This window comes from Colossoma macropomum, unplaced genomic scaffold, assembly GCF_904425465.1.
Source record: "Colossoma macropomum unplaced genomic scaffold, Colossoma_macropomum, whole genome shotgun sequence".
Classification (NCBI taxonomy): Eukaryota; Metazoa; Chordata; class Actinopteri; order Characiformes; family Serrasalmidae; genus Colossoma; species Colossoma macropomum.
The window spans coordinates 1,650,203-1,668,533 of record NW_023494790.1 but is presented as its reverse complement, the minus strand read 5'-3'; the positions used below and the strand labels follow the sequence as shown (position 1 = coordinate 1,668,533).

At 37.2% G+C, this 18,331-nt stretch overlaps 1 protein-coding gene across 1 annotated transcript; it reads right to left on the bottom strand.

Annotated features, from left to right (window-relative positions):
- Positions 1–1,807: 1,807 nt before the first annotated feature.
- tvp23b (trans-golgi network vesicle protein 23 homolog B (S. cerevisiae)) lies at positions 1,808–17,432 on the bottom strand. Its single transcript, XM_036571885.1, has 7 exons — positions 17,376–17,432; positions 15,410–15,486; positions 13,325–13,469; positions 12,197–12,286; positions 10,000–10,137; positions 7,386–7,514; positions 1,808–5,070 (listed from the first exon to the last, which is right to left on the bottom strand). The coding sequence occupies exons 1-7, from the start codon at positions 17,385–17,387 to the stop codon at positions 5,044–5,046; spliced, it is 618 nt and encodes a 205-aa protein (XP_036427778.1). The 5' UTR covers positions 17,388–17,432; the 3' UTR covers positions 1,808–5,043.
- Between the last annotated feature and the right edge of the window lie 899 nt (positions 17,433–18,331).

The window sequence follows — 18,331 nt, the reverse complement described above, 5'->3', positions numbered from 1 at the left end:
GCTTTATTCATGATCATTCATGATTTTTAAAATGTCATTATTTTTATTTTGTATTTTAATCTGTGTTGTGTTTTTTCTGTGATGCACTTTGTATTTTTTGTGTTGTGGAATAATCAGAAAATATATCATTTTGTGTGAATGTATTCTCTGATCATATTCATACAAATACAAAATTATATATTTTCTGATTATTCCACAGTGTGTGTTATTTTTAAAGAAATTGTAAATGTGAATTATGCAGTGAATAAACATAAACACACTCGCTTAAAACTAATGCACAGTCAACTAACAAACTGCTTGGGTTCAGGTGCTCTTTTGTCCAGTCATCACTGCACTGTTTTTGCATAAAAAAACATTTAGATCAGATGTTTCATCTGTAAGAAAGTGGATCATATTTTAACAGATAATTTTAAATAGAAATCTGAGCACCAATTTTAGTAAAGCGTGTTTAGATCAAGCTGAATCAAACATGCATGTCAGAGAAAAGGATAAGCAGAACTAATAATATCTAGGCTGATGTTCATCAAACTTCATGTCTACTTTCATCTGCAAAGTAACCAGCTGTTTACATCCCAGACTGAATATGCAGCTTTACCAGTTACATGTATATATATACACTGATCAGGCATAACATTCTGACCACCTCCTTGTTTCTACGCTCATTGTCCATTTTATCAGCTCCACTTACTATATAGGTGCACTTTGTAGTTCTACAGTTACAGACTGTAGTCCATCTGTTTCTCTGATACTTTGTTAGCCCCCTTTTACCCTGTTCTTCAGTGGTCAGGACCCCCATGGACCCTCACAGAGCAGGTACTATTTGGGTGGTGGATCATTCTCAGCACTGCAGTAACACTGACGTGGTGGTGGTGTGTTAGTGTGTGTTGTGCTGGTCTGAGTGGATCAGACACAGCAGTGCTGCTGGAGTTTTTAAACACTGTGTCCACTCACTGTCCACTCTATTAGACACTCCTACCTTGTCAGTCCACCTTGTAGGTGTAAAGTCAGAGACGATAGCTCATCTGCTGCTGCACAGTTTGTGTTGGTCATCCTCTAGTCCTTCATCAGTGGTCACAGGACGCTGCCCACAGGACGCTGTTGGCTGGATATTTTTGGTTGGTGGACTATTCTCAGTCCAGCAGTGACACTGAGGTGTTTAAAAACTCCAGCACCACTGCTGTGTCTGATCCACTCAGACCAGCACAACACACACTAACACACCACCACCACGTCAGTGTTACTGCAGTGCTGAGAATGATCCACCACCCAAATAGTACCTGCTCTGTGAGGGTCCATGGGGGTCCTGACCACCGAAGAACAGGGTAAAAGGGGGCTAACAAAGTATCAGAGAAACAGATGGACTACAGTCTGTAACTGTAGAACTACAAAGTGCACCTATATAGTAAGTGGAGCTGATAAAATGGACAATGAGGGTAGAAACAAGGCGGTGGTCAGAATGTTATGGCTGATTGGTGTATATCTATATCTATCTGTCTGTCTGTCTGTCTATCTATCTATCTATCTAGAAACCCACAAAGACACGACGTGCTAAATTGCCCCTAGGTGTGAGTGTGTCTGTCTGTCTGTCTGCCCTGCGGTGGACTGGCAACCTGTCCAGGGTGTATCCTGCCTTCCGCCCAATGACAGCTGGGATAGGCTCCAGCACCCCACCGCGACCCAGAAGGATAAGCAGTTTAGATGATGGATGGATATATATATATATATGTAAAAAAAATAACATGCTATCTAATAGGAACAAATAAATTTAAATAAGTTGAACTAAATTTGGTAAGAAAGGAAAAAAAAAAAATCTTCAAAAGTTTGTTTATTTTAAACACCACAACAGCTTCTACATCAACGTTCTGAGAAACTTTCTATTCATAGTTCCACAAAAAATATTTTACATGGTTTCATTTACACAGGTATGTACATGTTTACACATCTGCAAATGTCAGAAACAAGACATCAGTGCAAAGACACACAAGCCAGTTACATCGTCTTTAGTCTAAAGCAAAACATAAGATAAATATCTGGAGTACTTAAAGGATAATTTCACAGATTTTCCAGAATTTCTACATAATTAAATGGTTGAGATGTAAACAGAGTCGTTCAGAGTGGTTTGGGGTGAAACGGTCTGTTCTAGAGAAACTTACCGAGTCAGAGCTGTTCACAGTGGTGGTGATAGGAACCAGACGTCCACCTCTAAAAGCTCCCTCACAGAAAGTTACTACATGAAATGGTTATGAATTCACTGCCTGATGTCTGTCTTAAAAATCCATTCGTGGTGGAGGGACACATGCAGGACACTGTGAGGCAAAATAGTCCCCAAAGAAAACCTGTTTTTCCCATCATCAACATTCCATATAAACTCAGAAGACTCGTGCAGGTTCACTGGTGGTTCTGGATAGTAAATAAAATGTCTATATTTGTGTTGTAGTCATGGCGACCCCTGGTTCCTATCACCACCACTGTAAAGACATCTGAACCATTTCACACCAAACCACTCTGAGTCACTCTGTTTACATCTCACTCAATGATGCAGAAATGAAAATTTTGAAAAATTGGTGGAATTCCCCTTTAAGATGTGTCTATATGACCATAATAAACCAAGAAGGATTGCTGAATGAAGAGTCCTGTGAAAAGGCTGTTTCTATATATTCATAACAAAACATATAGAACTATATATTTATATACAACACATTCTCCATCAGTCTGAAGAACCATTTCACCAAACACAGAACCATTTAATCATGCAAACAGCTCTCTGAGTGTTTTTGGTTCTATATAGAACCATTGGGCCTCATTCTCCAGTATCTTTCTAAGTTTGTTCTTAAGTGTGTTCTTGAGAAAGATCCTAGGAAAAAGTCAACGTCAGATTCATGACGTGTTCCTAAAACGCAGAACTGTTCTCAGCTTTGTGCTCTTGAGTGTGAGTAGATTCTGTTCTTATTTAAGAAACAAATCCCACATAAGAGAACATCGGTGAGTCAGAATCTTCATGGAAACTGCGTAAAGTGGGTTTCAAGAAGAAACTTCTTCTTAAGAACAGTTTGTGAATGAGGCCCGTTGTCTTTACTAAAGAACCCTTAAAGAACCATCTTTTTAAGAGTGTATATTTTTTTTACACAATATCTTCAGCACGTCTCTGATTAATCTGTGCCTAATTCCAGAAAATGACCTATGAATAAATACGAACAATTACGCCAAAAGCAGACTGACTGCAGATGGTAAAACCTTCCTAAAGTCTGATGAACACAAAACACAATTATACAATGGCGTTTTAGGGCCACTTTAAAAAAAATTAAAATAATAATGTACTTTGAGAATAAAGTCGTATTTCAAGAATACAATTGTAATATTTCTAAAAAAAAATCATATTTTGGAAAAAGAAGTCATATTTCGAAAAGTTGCAATATTTCTAGAATAAGATCATAATATAAAAAAAGTTGTAATATTTCAAGAAAAAAGTCGCAACATTTTGAGAATAAAATCATAATATTTTGAAATTAATAATATTTCGAGAATAAAGTTTGTAGAATCGCGAGAATAAAGTGGCATTAATACCGGGAAAGGTCACAATATTGTGTCCAAAGGCTTTGCGAAGGGAAGCAGCACCTCCTCGTGATAAATGAGGGGCAGTGAGTCGGTGGAGTTTCTTTCATATCGATTCACCCATAAAGAAACACTCAGTCTCCCTGTCTCTCCTGCACATCAGCACCAGCCTGTTATTAGGATAAGAACCGGCTGAAACGGCTGAGCAGGAAACTGTGTTTATCTAGAATAAAGAGCCAGACGGACTCAGAGGAAACTGTCTGTCTGTTGTTGAAGGAGAACCTCAGGCAGGGTCGTCTACACGGCTATCGGGGGCTACATCTCCCCCCATTCAAAGAGGGCATGAAGTTTCACAGACAGTGAGAACGATGATCAAAATGATCCGCAGAGAGACAGGAGTGAGTGGAGCTCCGGCGCCAGTACAGCAACCGAGACCCCAACGCGTTATGGCAGCCCCCCTACAGTTAGCCCCCTACAGTTAGCCCACTTTCTCCTCCAAATATTGTGTGTTTATTTTTGTAACTTTATGACTTTGTTCTCAAAGTCTATCATTTTAACAGTGGCCCTAAAACATCGTCGTACAATTAACTGAATACAACTCTGTGTTGTTTAAACCATACAAGCTTTCCAAACTAAAATATTTAAAACTATATTAATCTTTAGTATGTTTCTGATTTATCTGTGCATAACATGTTCAAAAAATGTTTTGAATGTATGTGGGGGGATATGAAGTTCTCTGATTGTTTACTCTGGGGGTCTTAGCTGGATCAGTGTGTTAAACTAACCCTGCCGGGTGGAGGCTTCACTTTAGCCTGGCTGGATCTCACTGTGAGCTCTTTATCTGCAGTGACCTATTACAGCCACCAGGGGGAGATGAGAGTAACATTGAAGCGAATTCTGTGATTCTGGGAGGACACAGTAATGAAAACACTTACAATGAAAATTTTACTTTTATGGTACAAAAACTTCAGGGTGAATCTGGAGAAACATCTGTCTGACCACTGTCAAAATTCCCAGATGATGTTGCTATGGGAACACGACAGGATGACCAAAATCTTGTTCTACTAGAACCTGTTTAACTACATGAGATACACGTGCTGCATTTTACAGCGTTACCTTGGGCCGCGCTCTGCCCTACGTCCTGTATTCCCTGATCAGCGTTTGGGGTTTTCACAGAGACTTCATTCTACAATCCCTCATAGTTTACAAGAGCAAGATGAACATAAAAGTCCAAAATCTTCACACAGTCTGAGAGCATGAATTCATAGTAAATAAATTAGAGAAAATTCAACTCACAAATATTTCGTAAAAAATACATAACGTAATAAGCGTAAAGTGTCTGTTTGAAATACTGTAGCTCAGCATCTGCCTTGTGGAGCAGAGACGGTGACGTGCTTCTGTTAGCTTCAGAAATGTCCAATAACTCAAAACACTGTTTATAAAATTAGAGGAATATTACAAAAATGCTGGAATACTTTCAGCAGCTCCTCTTCAGGACTCCTCCTGTTTGCTCAGAGCCTGCATTCAGAAACAAACAGGAGAGGAAACATTAGTGCACACAAGACAATTAAACCTCAGAGCCCCCCACACTTTTCAGCTAACGTAACTTTAATCTAGCAAATATATACCTGCACATATAGAATGACATCTTATACATATTCTACCATATCTTGTATAACCTAGAATATATATATATATATATATATATATATATATATATATATATATACACACACACACACCTCAGACTCACATATTGCATATATGTACAAGTGTACAAATGTACATATTATAGCTTTTATTTCATAACTTATGTTAATGTACAAAACTGTGCATTGGGAATGGTGCAGCACTGGTGTATACTAATGTGTATATATATATATATATATATATATATATATATACACACACACACACATATACACACACACACACACACTATACACACAATATATATATATATATATATATATATATATATTTAAGTACTACAAGGGGGCTACACACCAAAGATTTTCACTCACCTTCACACCTGTGTAAATGTGACGTGACAATAAACATGTTTTGATTTGATTTAAAGGCCTGCCAGCTGAACTCCATGGCACCAATACACCTATTAAATGAGGCTGCAGATGCTTTTTGTACAGAGTGTAGTGTAATGTAAGATCAGTGTGGTGCTGAGAGAATATATGATGAAATTTGAGCGTGTTTTTAACATCTGAAGAGTAATTTCTTCTTCTTTTACCTTTTTTTTTACTTTTCACAGGGTTTCTCACTTAAGCCCAAACCAAAGTCAGTCCAACAGGAGAAATGGTAATGACAACTTCATAATCTACCTTTGGGGTTAAAAAGATTCAGAATTTCTGCATAATTAATTAATTAAGATGTAAACAAAGTAGGGCTGGGCGGTAAAACGATAACGATAATTATCACAATATAACTTTTCTGATAGAAATATAAGAAATGTTCTATAAATGTTCCATATAATACACCATTCTCACACTTCCACGTTCTAGTGAAAGCCCTGGTGGCGTTTTCTATTGCAAGGAAAGCGATACTACTCTGTTGTCACCACGAGAGGGCGCACTTCTGAGTTTTACGACATGATACTGGGGGGGGCAAGGAGTAAAATGAGTCGCCAAATATACTTTGGCAACGTCTGAAACGTGGAGTTATATGTTCCCTGTTTGAGTGGAGCGACCGGCGATCTGCTCTCCTGAGTGATGAGGTCAGTGCTGTAACTGTCCTACAGTGAACTCTCCTCTTTCCTAACATCCTAACAGCTTTAGCAGCGTTAAATCACGTCTGCTCCTCACAACTACAGCACTGTTACAGCGCTCAGGCAGATTTTAGTATTAGTGCATTCACAAACAACGAAAGTGAAAGAAAGAAGTGGGTTCATGCGAGCTACACTGTGGGCTGGAGGTCAGGGAACCAGCCTTGTGACCGGAAGGTCGTCTGTTTGATCCCCTGAGCCGAAAGTATGTGATTAAAATGTCTTTGAGCAAGACACCCAACCCCCAACTGCTCCCCATGAGCCATGGATAGGGCTGCCCACCGCTCCGGGCAAGTGTGCTCACTGGCCCCTACTGTGTGTGTTCACTAGTGTGTATGTATGTGGGTGTTTGACTGCACGGATGGGTTAAATGCGGAGGTCTAATTCCTCTGTGTGCAAACGCAGTTGGCCAATGGTTCTGAATTCTATTCTATCTGTTTTCTTTATTAAATTCTGACTATTACATAATGCCGTGCTTTTCCAGCTGGTCAAAACAGCTGACCAGAAACTTTCTCCCACTCTCCCATGACAGACTGGTGAATTGTTCCACTGGTTGGTGAGTGTTTGTCATTTTCCGACCATAAAGGAAGTTTAAAACAGTGACTGACCACTCATGAGCGGAAATCAGCTTTCAAACTTGAAAGAAATAATGATTTTACATTTATCGTGATATGTTTCCATATCGAACGATATGAAATTTTTTATTGTGATAACATTTTTGGCCATATTGCCCAGCTCTAAAACAAAGTCATTCAGAGTGGTTTGGTGTGAAACGCTCTGTTCTAGAGAAACTTACAGAGTCAGAACTGTTCACAGTGGTGGTGATAGGAACCAGACGTCCACCTCTAAAAGCTCCTCACAGAAAGTTACTACAGTAAATGGTTATGAATTCACTGCCTGATGACTGAGACACTGTTTTAGGAAGATTTTGTCCTAAAAATATATATTTTTTAAACATTCTGAAGGTGGAGAGGAAAAACAGTGCCTAAAGAAAAAGAAAGAAATCTGTTTCTTAGACTTCATGAACTAACTACATACACAAACATCAGAAACGCACCTGTTTGAGAAACTGCTTTCCGAAGTAGCTGGTGGCCATGTTCTTCAGATTAGTCCTGGTGCCCACTTTACAGCGAACGTACCCATAGAGGTTAGCTCCCTGTAGGACCACGCCCATAATCACCACCGCCTGCACACAGCAAACAGACACAGAAGTGCATAATTAATCCATCAACTCAACCTCAACAACCTCAAAACTCTAGAAATCCAGTCCATCAGCTTTCACTATTATCAATGCAATCAGTGATTATTATACTGAAGATACGTAAACAACGGGATGCCTATTTTATTTTGACTGATAATCAATCATCATTAGTCAGAGATTAAAGTCATTAACCAGCAAGTAGGGCTGAACAATTAATCATTTCTATATCAAAATCACAATTTTGAGAGTGCAATTTTTAAATCACAAGAGCAGCAATTTTTTATATATCATAATTTACATTATCAACAACGTTGTCAACATTGTCTTAAGTTTTAAGTGGGGAAACGTAACCTAATAACACAGAGCTTGTGAACTGCCTGTTGATGAGTTAGACCAATCAGAGGCAACCACACCTCCATGTGTTGTGACATCACAACCACAGCTTACTGGCAGCCTGACACACTGCATTCAAGCCTCAAGCCAGAAAAAGTGGATATATTTTTATTGGCCAAAAAACAGGTCTGAACTTTAATTTATAGAAAACAAGCAACTGAAACTGCAAAATTAGTCCAAAAAATCCCAATGAGATATTTTTCCCAAAACATTCAGCTCTACCAGCGAGCCTAAAGCCATGGATGCGACCCGTCAAATTATCTATTGTTAAACAGACAGTTTCGATTCTGAACTCTGATTGGCTGAGCCATGTTCAGAGCCGCTGTAAAATACAGGGTGGTTCAAAAAGATTCATCTGATTTCAAAATGATTTATTTCTCTTGTAAATCGTTACAGATCAGTGCAGTAAACTGTAAATGGTTTAATGAGCATAAAGTTTATTATGTAATTGTTCAAGGTCTCAGTCTGAACCTCCTCCAGCTGTACAGACAACATCAACACCATAGTCAGATTCATCCCATACTGGATTGAGCGTGTCGGGTGTTGCTGCACTCACGGCTCTTTCAGTGCGATTTCGGAGATCATCCAGTGTTGTGGAACCAACGACGAACGCTCTGAGCTGTTGGAGCTTCACTGCTCACGAAAATCACACTGCACAGTTATGACAGATTCACTCTTATTGAAGTGGAGAACGCAGAACGCTTTCTGCTCAGGGGTCTCATCTCCTCTCAGACTGAAGGAGCCATCTTCCACTGACAGTCAGAAACTCTATGACCCCCTCTTTCAGTTGGATTGTGATTGGTTCCTCGGCGCCTCACGGTTGTAAAAATATGGCGCTTTGAAATCGGATTAATCTTCACCCTGTACTTGATATACACACCCTTATGAGTGCGCACATCAACTGAACTCTGTATTAAGCCTGGTTTTGTTTAAGCCAAAGGGCTGACAGCTGTAATATGTTCAACATTAGGTGACCAAAAACAAAAAATTGACTACTTGCGGTGTCCACTGGTGCACAGTGATGTTTTCAAAAATCAGATGATGTAATGAGTTTTGCTCCGACTCTAAAACATCACAATCTCAACAACAATCACAGCTGACACAGATCATGTTCCAAATATCATCCAGTGCTGCTTCTCCATATCCATGTAAGAAACTTACAGAGAGCAGACAGGCAGTGTTTTGTTTTCACACACCAAAGATGTGGAACACGTGACCTATAAACATCCGTCAGGCTCCTTCGGTCAATGTTTTAAAAAAACAGCTAAAAACACGTTTTTACTTTAGCGTTTAACTCGTTTTTATTGTTTCCTTGTTTTTACTGGAATGCTACTTCTGCTTTCTTGTTAGTTATATTTTTATTTGTATTTTTTATTATATATATATATATAAAATAAATACACACATTTATATTATACTTTTATCTTGTGCATTTTAATTTTAAATAATTAATATATCCCCCTTTTGTTACTTTCATTTGTTGCATTTTTATTATTTATTTTATTTTTGATTATCTTTTTACTCTTCCTCAGCTGTTTTTACATTGTATTGTGAAGCACTTTCAGCTGCATTTTTAACGTATGAAAAGTGCTGCATAAATAAAGTGTTTTGTTTTTACGCACCATAAATCTATAACACGTGACCTATAAACATTCGTTGGGCTCCTTCGGTCAATGTTTTTTTAAAAAACAGTTAAAAACATGTTTCTTTACTTTAGCATTTAACTAGTTTTTTATTGTTTCCCTTGTTTTTACTGGAACGTTACTTTTGCTTTCTTGTTAGTTATATTTTTATTATATACACATACTTATATTTGTACTATACTATTATCTTGTGCATTTTAATTTTAATTATTATTAATATATCCCCTTTTCTGCTATTAGCTTTGTGTTGCATTTTTATTGTTTATTTTATTTTTATCTTTTTTCTCTTCTTCCTCTGTTGTTTTCACTTTGTATTGTGAAGCATGTTGAGATGCATTTTTATTGCATGAAAGGTGCTACATAAAAAAAGATAAATAAAGATTATTATTATGATTATTATTATTATTATTATTCAGGATTCTCTGAGAGCTCACCAGCCATTTGATCTTGAAGGAGAAGAGGGCGGTGAAGGTGAAGATGACCCACAGCACAGGGCAGATGATCAGCCCCAGCCAGAAGATCCGAGCCTCAGAATCAGACGGGAGAGACGCTGGGAGCTGCTGGGCGTGGCCCTAAAAACACCACACACAGCACAGTTACTCTCAAAGGACTGACACTAAACTCTGGCTGCACTGTGAAGAGTATCAATACAACCCCATTCAGACAGGATTACATTCATAACCAGTGCTGGGTTCTTTCCTCCCCTGAGATAATTACCTGCTGCTCTGGCGGGATTTCCCCAAAAGTACCTTAGCACAAAGATAACTCCCAAATGGTAGAGCGAGCATCACCCTGAACACTCTCTCTACCAGTTAAGATGACCTTAACACCAAGATGCTTCTGGGAAACTTCACATCATTTTAGTTTAATCTGAAAACACATCCAGCTACTCAGCGTATTTAGTCTTCTAGCACATCTATCAACATTAAACGTTTTGGCAGAGTCTCTCAGATATTTAACTGGTTTTGTTGGTAGAACCAGCATCCTCTCCACACTGGGAGAAGAAGAGCAGGAAGAGAAAGAAAGACTCTAGGGCTGGAACAACTAATCAACATGATCAATAATGCTGATAATGAAAAACTGTCTGCAATGAATCATGTTATTGATCAGTCGGCTTGATGACGTTTGCGCACCCCGTTTACATTCCATGACTGTAAGACAGAAATAAGACTAGCAGAGGTTGAAGAAAAGTTTCGACCAAACAACAAATAAAAAACTACCAAAACATTTCACTTCTGTGTGATTAAATGTTGTTATTTTTAAGATGAAGCTCCAGAATTATAATATCAAATACAGCAGGCAAAATGGAGCAATAATGCTGCTCATTAGACACTAACATCTTGTTAAAACAGCGCATCACTGAGTGTGTTTACATGCACTCAACAATCCGATCATAATCGGATTTCTGCAGTTATCTGATTACTCAAATGGTCATGTAAACAGCACACTCTGATTTCTTAGATCGGAGTAAGGTCTAGAAATCTGATTAAGAAATCTGATAAAGAGGCTGGATTTTAGCTCAGTAATCAGATTTCTCAGTGCTGTAAACTCTTACTCTGATTTCTTTCGGATTTCTCAGTCTGAGCATGTGCGAAAACAGACGGCGGTACCGGAAATGAGCGAGCAGCATCGCTGCGAGACGCAGCAAAACACTTTTGGAGCGACACTGAAACCAAATACATGCTTGATGAAATGAAGGATTTAAATATTCTTTATTTAAATATTGTTCGCAATGTTTTGAAAAAAGTTTGAGTTTTACGTTGCGTTTAGGTCACGTCTTCTTCTGTGAGTTTATTGGCTGGTTGTTAAGCAGAAATCTGATTACTGTCTGATTCATGTAGATCTGGAGTTTCTCCATTATCTGATTACGAGTGCATGTAAACGCGTTGATCAGATCACTGACAAAATCTGCAGTTATCGGATTATTAAATGCACGTAAACACATTCAGTGCCCAGAGAAAAACATGTATCTCCATTTTGTCAGTTGTTATTTTTCTACATCATTTGAGCTCAGCAGTACTTTACACTGTGAAAATTAACGATGAACGGACCAATAGAAACGCTCCAAAATCACCTTCAATAAAACCTCTTTTCATTAACATTAAAAGCAAAGAACGTTTTAACCTCTATAACTAATCAAGTTACTATTTCGGAGATACTAGTTTTTCTTTGGACAGTGAATATTTTTATTGCCGTCCAGGTGTGACAGTTTTATCACTGAGAAGAAGTGTAAAGACTTTATTACAGATGCTTTATTACAGATGAACTAATCCGCTCTGAATGGGGCTTAAGAGAACCATTTATTCCAAGGAGTTTAACTACAGGCTGCAGTTGATTTTAACAGTGTAGTGATACAATTTTTCTTAGGTTTGACGCATTTTTTGATTACAAGGTGAAGTTCTGATTGCATTTTGTCTGTTCAAGCCCAGTCACTGTCATTGAGCTTGGGTGTGTCAACAGCATAAGCCCCGCCCTCGCTAGTTCATGGCTGCAGAGTCAGGAAGGAGGTATTCCTGTGCAAATACAAAGCAAATATCGATGCAAATATAAAGCAGCGCACTGTGGCTTGTATGTCTCTGTGTATGTCTCTCGCTCTCTCTCGCTCTCTCATATACAAACACACAGACCCACCTTTCTGGACTCAAACACCCAGCGGCTGTTCCCATCCTCATCCACCTGGTTCCACCAGCGCAGACCCACCAGCAGACGGCCTGTGATGTTCTAAAACAAATTAGAACAATTAGTGTGGCTCACAAACGACTAAAGCTTGCTTTTATTATTACATACAGGAACCAAGACACTATAGACAGCTCAATTTACTGTATCTGATACATAATGCTGTAAAGAAAATGGTTCTATAAAGAACCATGAACACTCAAAGAACCCTTGGCAAGATTAAAGGATACTTTGCGTCATGAAAGGGTTCATACGAATGTGCTGTACATAGTTCTATACAGAACCTTTTTGAAAAGCGTTCTATATAGCACCCAAAAGGGTTCTTCTATTGTGATGACGTCAATCTTGTAACAACAGGAAAGCCCTTTTGGGTGCTATATAGAACCCTTTTCAAACAGGTTCTATATAGAATATATATATTATAGCACATTCTCCATCAATCTGAAGAACCCTTTCATGATGCAAGGAACCCTTCAATCACACAAAGGGTTCTTTGAGTATTCAAAGTTCTTTAAAGAACCATTTTATTTACTGAAGAACCTTTCCAAAAAGGATTCTTTGCATTCAGAAAGGGTTCTTCAGATTGATGGAGAATGTGCTGTAGATGGTTATATATAGAACCTTTTTGAAAAAGAGTTCTATGTGGCACCTAAAAGGGTTCTTCCATTGTTATACTTAAAAAAGATGGTTCTTGAATGAAGAAAATGGTTCTATATAGAACCATGAACTCAAAGAGCCCTTTGCATGATTAAAGGGTTCTTTGCACCATGAAAGGTTCTTCAGACTGACAGAGATTATGCTGTATATGGTTCTATATAGAACTTTTCTGAAGAGACTTGTGTTTAGCATCAAAAAGGGTTCTTGAAGAACCCTTGACGAACCATCTTTTTTAAGTGTGTTCAAACCAGATAACATTAATTAAAATGTATTGTAAAAAAGGAAAACGCATAAAAAATAATAAATAAATAATCAAAATCTTCTAATCTCTGGATTATCGTGCATCATTGTTTTAGGTATGACTGATGACCTCATTCTTGATGATGAGCTTGATGGTTTGGCCTGGTTGCAAGCACCACCACTAACCTTCACCGTCCAGAAGTCACAGGACAGGAGGAGGATGATGGTGACCATGCAGGCGATGAAGCTGCTGCTGAGCAGCTCACACAGCAGATAGACCAGGATCGCACTCACCCGGAAAAACAGGTGGAAGAACGAGGCCACGGGGTGCCTGCAGAGACACAAACACACCGTGGATACACAACACACACACACACACACACACACACAGTACAGCTACACAACACACACAAACTACAGCTACACAACACACAAGCTCATACAGACCCTCTATTAGGGCTGAACCATTCGGGGATATTTAATCGTGATTTTTCAGACTAAAATAGCGGCTGTGGTTTAAATCGCGAATATATTCTATAAATTAAGGTTCAGGCCCATTTTTCAGCCATGAAAGCCAGAATATCAACCCTTTTTTGGCTTGATGCTCGACTACGGCTGAAAGATTAATCGTTTTTATATTGAAATCTTAACCTCTTCAACTCCTTGAGACCACCGGTGGTTCCAAAACGCACTTCGTCATATTCTTCATAACTTTCATATTTCATAAGCTACATTCTAAAGGTGGGGGTCGTATGAGAGCTGTAACTGTCTTCTTTCCAGTCAAATAGATGGGTGATGTAATTTTAAACCCTTATAATAAAAGAAGCTGAACTCAGTTGTTTTTTTCTACTGAAAGTCGACCCATTTTTCCACAAATCTGGGCTATAAACTATAAACAGATGGCGTCTCTTCAGTGATCTGCTCTGTAAAAATTATTTTTATAAAATAATACAGAGAGCGTCTAAGATTTTTGGCTTTCAGCAGTAAATTGTAAGCATATAGCAATATGTGTGATCATAAAACACATGTTCTGTTAATTTGAGGGGAGATTTTACAAAAAAATAAATAAATAAAATAAAATGTACATTTATTTCATGCAGTTACTGAATAATTTGCCTTATGATTTGGTCATGTAAATTCAGATTCCACAAACCAAAATATACCCTGGAGAATAAGAGTTAAAAGAGCGCAATTTTAAAGTCACAAGAGCTGCAAACCTTTTTTTATTATAGACTGTGAGACTATTATCAACAGTGTTTATACGACATTAGTTTTAAATAGGGAAATCTGACCTAATAACATGGAGCTTGTGAACTGCTGTGACATCACAACCATAAATACCTGGCAGGCTGGTTAACTGTGCTAACAGTTCAAGTCTCAAGCCAGAAAAAATATATGCAGATCTTCTTAGTCAAAAAATGCCCCGTCTCAATTATAATCAACTGCAGTTTAAATCGTAATCGCAGTGTTGGTCAGAAAAATCGCAATTAGATATTTTGCCAAAATCGTTCAGCTCTATACTCGACCCTTTAATGTGGCGCGCCAGACCATCAGTAAGTTGTGGTTTGATGTCACAACACATGGAGGTTTGGCTGCCTCTGATTGGTCTAACTCTACATGCAGTTTACAAATCTCTGTTATTATTGTCACTTCAAACTTAGGATATTTTTGAGAATGTAGGCTATAATTTAAAAAAATTTTCAGCTCTTGCGATTTGAAACTTGCACTGTCTGAAATTGTGATTTTGATATAAAAACGATTAATCTTTCAGCCCCACCCTCGACAACGATGGTCACAGGCAATCAACTTAGAAAAACTTACAACAAATGTCTCAAGGCTACCAGCACAAACGTAAGATGACAAAAAGACTTTGAAAAAAAATAACTAAATAAATAAATATTTTTTGTATATTTTATATTTGTATTCAGTACGACTGACTCTTCTTCATTCTTGATGGTAAGCTTGAAGGTAACTTTAGATTCTGGCCTGTCTGCAGTGGCATAAAGGCTACGTTCTCATTACAAGCCTCATTGCACAAACATAAAATGACTAAAAGGTCTTGCCAAAAATAACTAAATAATTAAATATATATTTTTTTTCCCAAAATGTAAAAAAAAAAATGCAGCAAATAAACAGTAATTAAATCAATAAAATGTGCGGTAGTGTGTCTCTGTAGAGGATGCGTTACTTATTTTCACTTAGAAAATCAACATCAACATGAAATTTGGCCCAAACGTTTGCAGACGGCTGCATAAACACAAACACACTTACTTGATTTTTGATTTTCGAGAATTTCTGGCTGAATCTTCTTCCGCATCAAATAATGACACGTCATCATCGTTTGAATCCTGCAGAAAAAGGAGAGAAAGGTTAGCAGATGTTCATGCTGGGGGTCACGACAGAGTTCTACTAACTCAACTAATAGGAGAACGGGAGAACCCTTTTCAAAAAGGTTCTATGTAAAACCTATGTAATATGACCACCTCCTTGTTTCTACGCTCATTGTCCATTTTATCAGCTCCACTTACTATATAGGTGCACTTTGTAGTTCTACAGTTACAGACTGTAGTCCATCTGTTTCTCTGATACTTTGTTAGCCCCCTTTTACCCTGTTCTTCAGTGGGCAAGGCCCCCATGGACCCTCACAGAGCAGGTACTATTTGGGTGGTGGATCATTCTCAGCACTGCAGTAACACTGACGTGGTGGTGGTGTGTTAGTGTGTGTTGTGCTGGTCTGAGTGGATCAGACACAGCAGTGCTGCTGGAGTTTTTAAACACCTCAGTGTCACTGCTGGACCAACCAAACATAATAATAGTAATAATAATAATAATAATAATACATTTTACTGGTATATAAAGTCATACATTGATCTGTTACTCAATGAAGTACTTTAATAACTTCATTTAACAGAAGTTAAGGAATCACAAAAAATTCAGGTCAGAATAGCCTAAAGTTAGGACCCGATGCCGTGACTCAATAAGGTTAAAAGTTTCATAATCTCATGTATTCTACTTGAATTAGTCTGATAGTTCAGGAACAAGACCATCGTCTCACTTATAGAAATTCATTTGTGCACAGACACGAACAGCATTAATCAAAATCCCCTCCCAAAATTCCTTCGAGAAAATGCAGGTACAAAAAAAAATAACAGAGTGATCATCTCCAAAGCCAAACGGCCAAAAGAAAGAATACTGTGATGAAACTCAATTTTAAAGTTATTAGGCAAGACAATAAAAGGATAAAAATGGTGGAGTATTTTAAAACGAACTTTTACCTTGTAATGTACTAAAAAACTGCCACAACTGCAGCTTTAGTGTTTTATTATACATTTCCTGACATGGTGACAGTTACAGCTCTATATTACATATACATATATATATATATATATATATATATATATATATATACACATATACATATATATATATACATATATATATATATACATATATATATACATATATATACATATATATATACATATATATACATATATATATACATATATATACATATATATACATATACATATACATATATATACATATATATACATATACATATATATACATATATATATATATATATATATATATATATATATATATATATATATATACACACACACACATATACATATATATTTCCTACAGTGAGCTTCAGAATTTCTCTATTAGTAGCTGCAGAAAGCTGTTATAATGTAAAGTAATTTTGGTGAAATCTGTTTTATAACATTCTCATATTCTTTCCATTAAATATCCGACTTTTAATGATCTACGACTTCACTGTAAACAAATCTCTCACTGTCACTAATCAGACCTTAGAGCACTGAAATTAGACACGTCACAGAGCAGAACAGTAAATTAGTGATGAGTGAGTAATTTATCAGTTCACTTATTATTTATTTCATCTCCAAACTCTTCATTCTCAGCTCTGCTGACCCTCAATCTGACCCTCGATCCGACCCTCCATCTGACCCTCAATCTGACCCTCGATCTGACCCTCGATCTGACCCTCGATCTGAATCTAAAACTAAAGAATCTGGAGATCAACAGAAACAGCGGCTAACTCGGGATGATGTCCAGTTAACAGAGTTAATAAAGCCGTTTACGGTCCTCGAAGTGCCACAGAATATCAGTTCATTAATCAGTTTCTCTACTGTAATCGATTATCGATATGTCTGTGATGAATTTAGAGCCGAAAAAAGACGAAAAACAGAGACAGAGCCAAACTCACCAGCCTCAGCATGGCGGACACACACAGCTACACACACCGCCTGCCGACATCACATCCGGCCTTGGCGTGTCACAATAAAAGCCAGTACAGTAGGGGTGTACAGTATTTTTACGTAATATGGAAAATATATTATAATAATATTAATAATATTATATTTTAATATATTTCAATACTTAACCTCTTATTCTCCAGGGTATATTTTGGTTTGTCCATCTGAATTTAACTGACCAAATCGTAAGGCAAATTATTCAGTAACTGCATGAAATAAATGTAAATTTTTATTTTATTTATTTATTTTTTTGTAAAAGTTCCCCTCAAATTAACAGAACATGTGTTTTATGATCACACATATTGCTATATGCTTACAATTTACTGCTGAAAGCCAAAAATCTGAGAAATTGTATTATTTTATAAAATAATTTTTACAGAGCAGATCACTGAAGAGACGCCATCTGTTTATAATTTATAGCCCAGATTTGTGAAAAATGGGTCGACTTTCAGTAGAAAAACACAACTGAGTTCAGCTTCTTTTATTATAAGGGTTTAAAATTACATCACCCATCTATTTGACTGGAAAGAAGACAGTTACAGCTCTCATACGACCCCCACCTTTAGAATGTAGCTTATGAAATATGAACGTTATGAAGAACATGACAAAGTGCGTTTTGGAACCACCGGTGGTCTCAAGGAGTTGAAAAGATTAAAGACATTTTTACGATACATGAGATTCATTAATATATTTTGTTTTTCTTAGATTTCATCTTGTTGGAAGTTGGAACATACAAAATAGAACCTACAGAGCCACATGCTATTATTATTATTATTATTATTATTATTATTATTATTATTATTATCATTATTATTATTATTATTATTATTATTATTATTATTATTAACTTACTATAATGATTTTTATTTCGTATTTTACAAACTGCACTGAATTCACTTAAACAGGC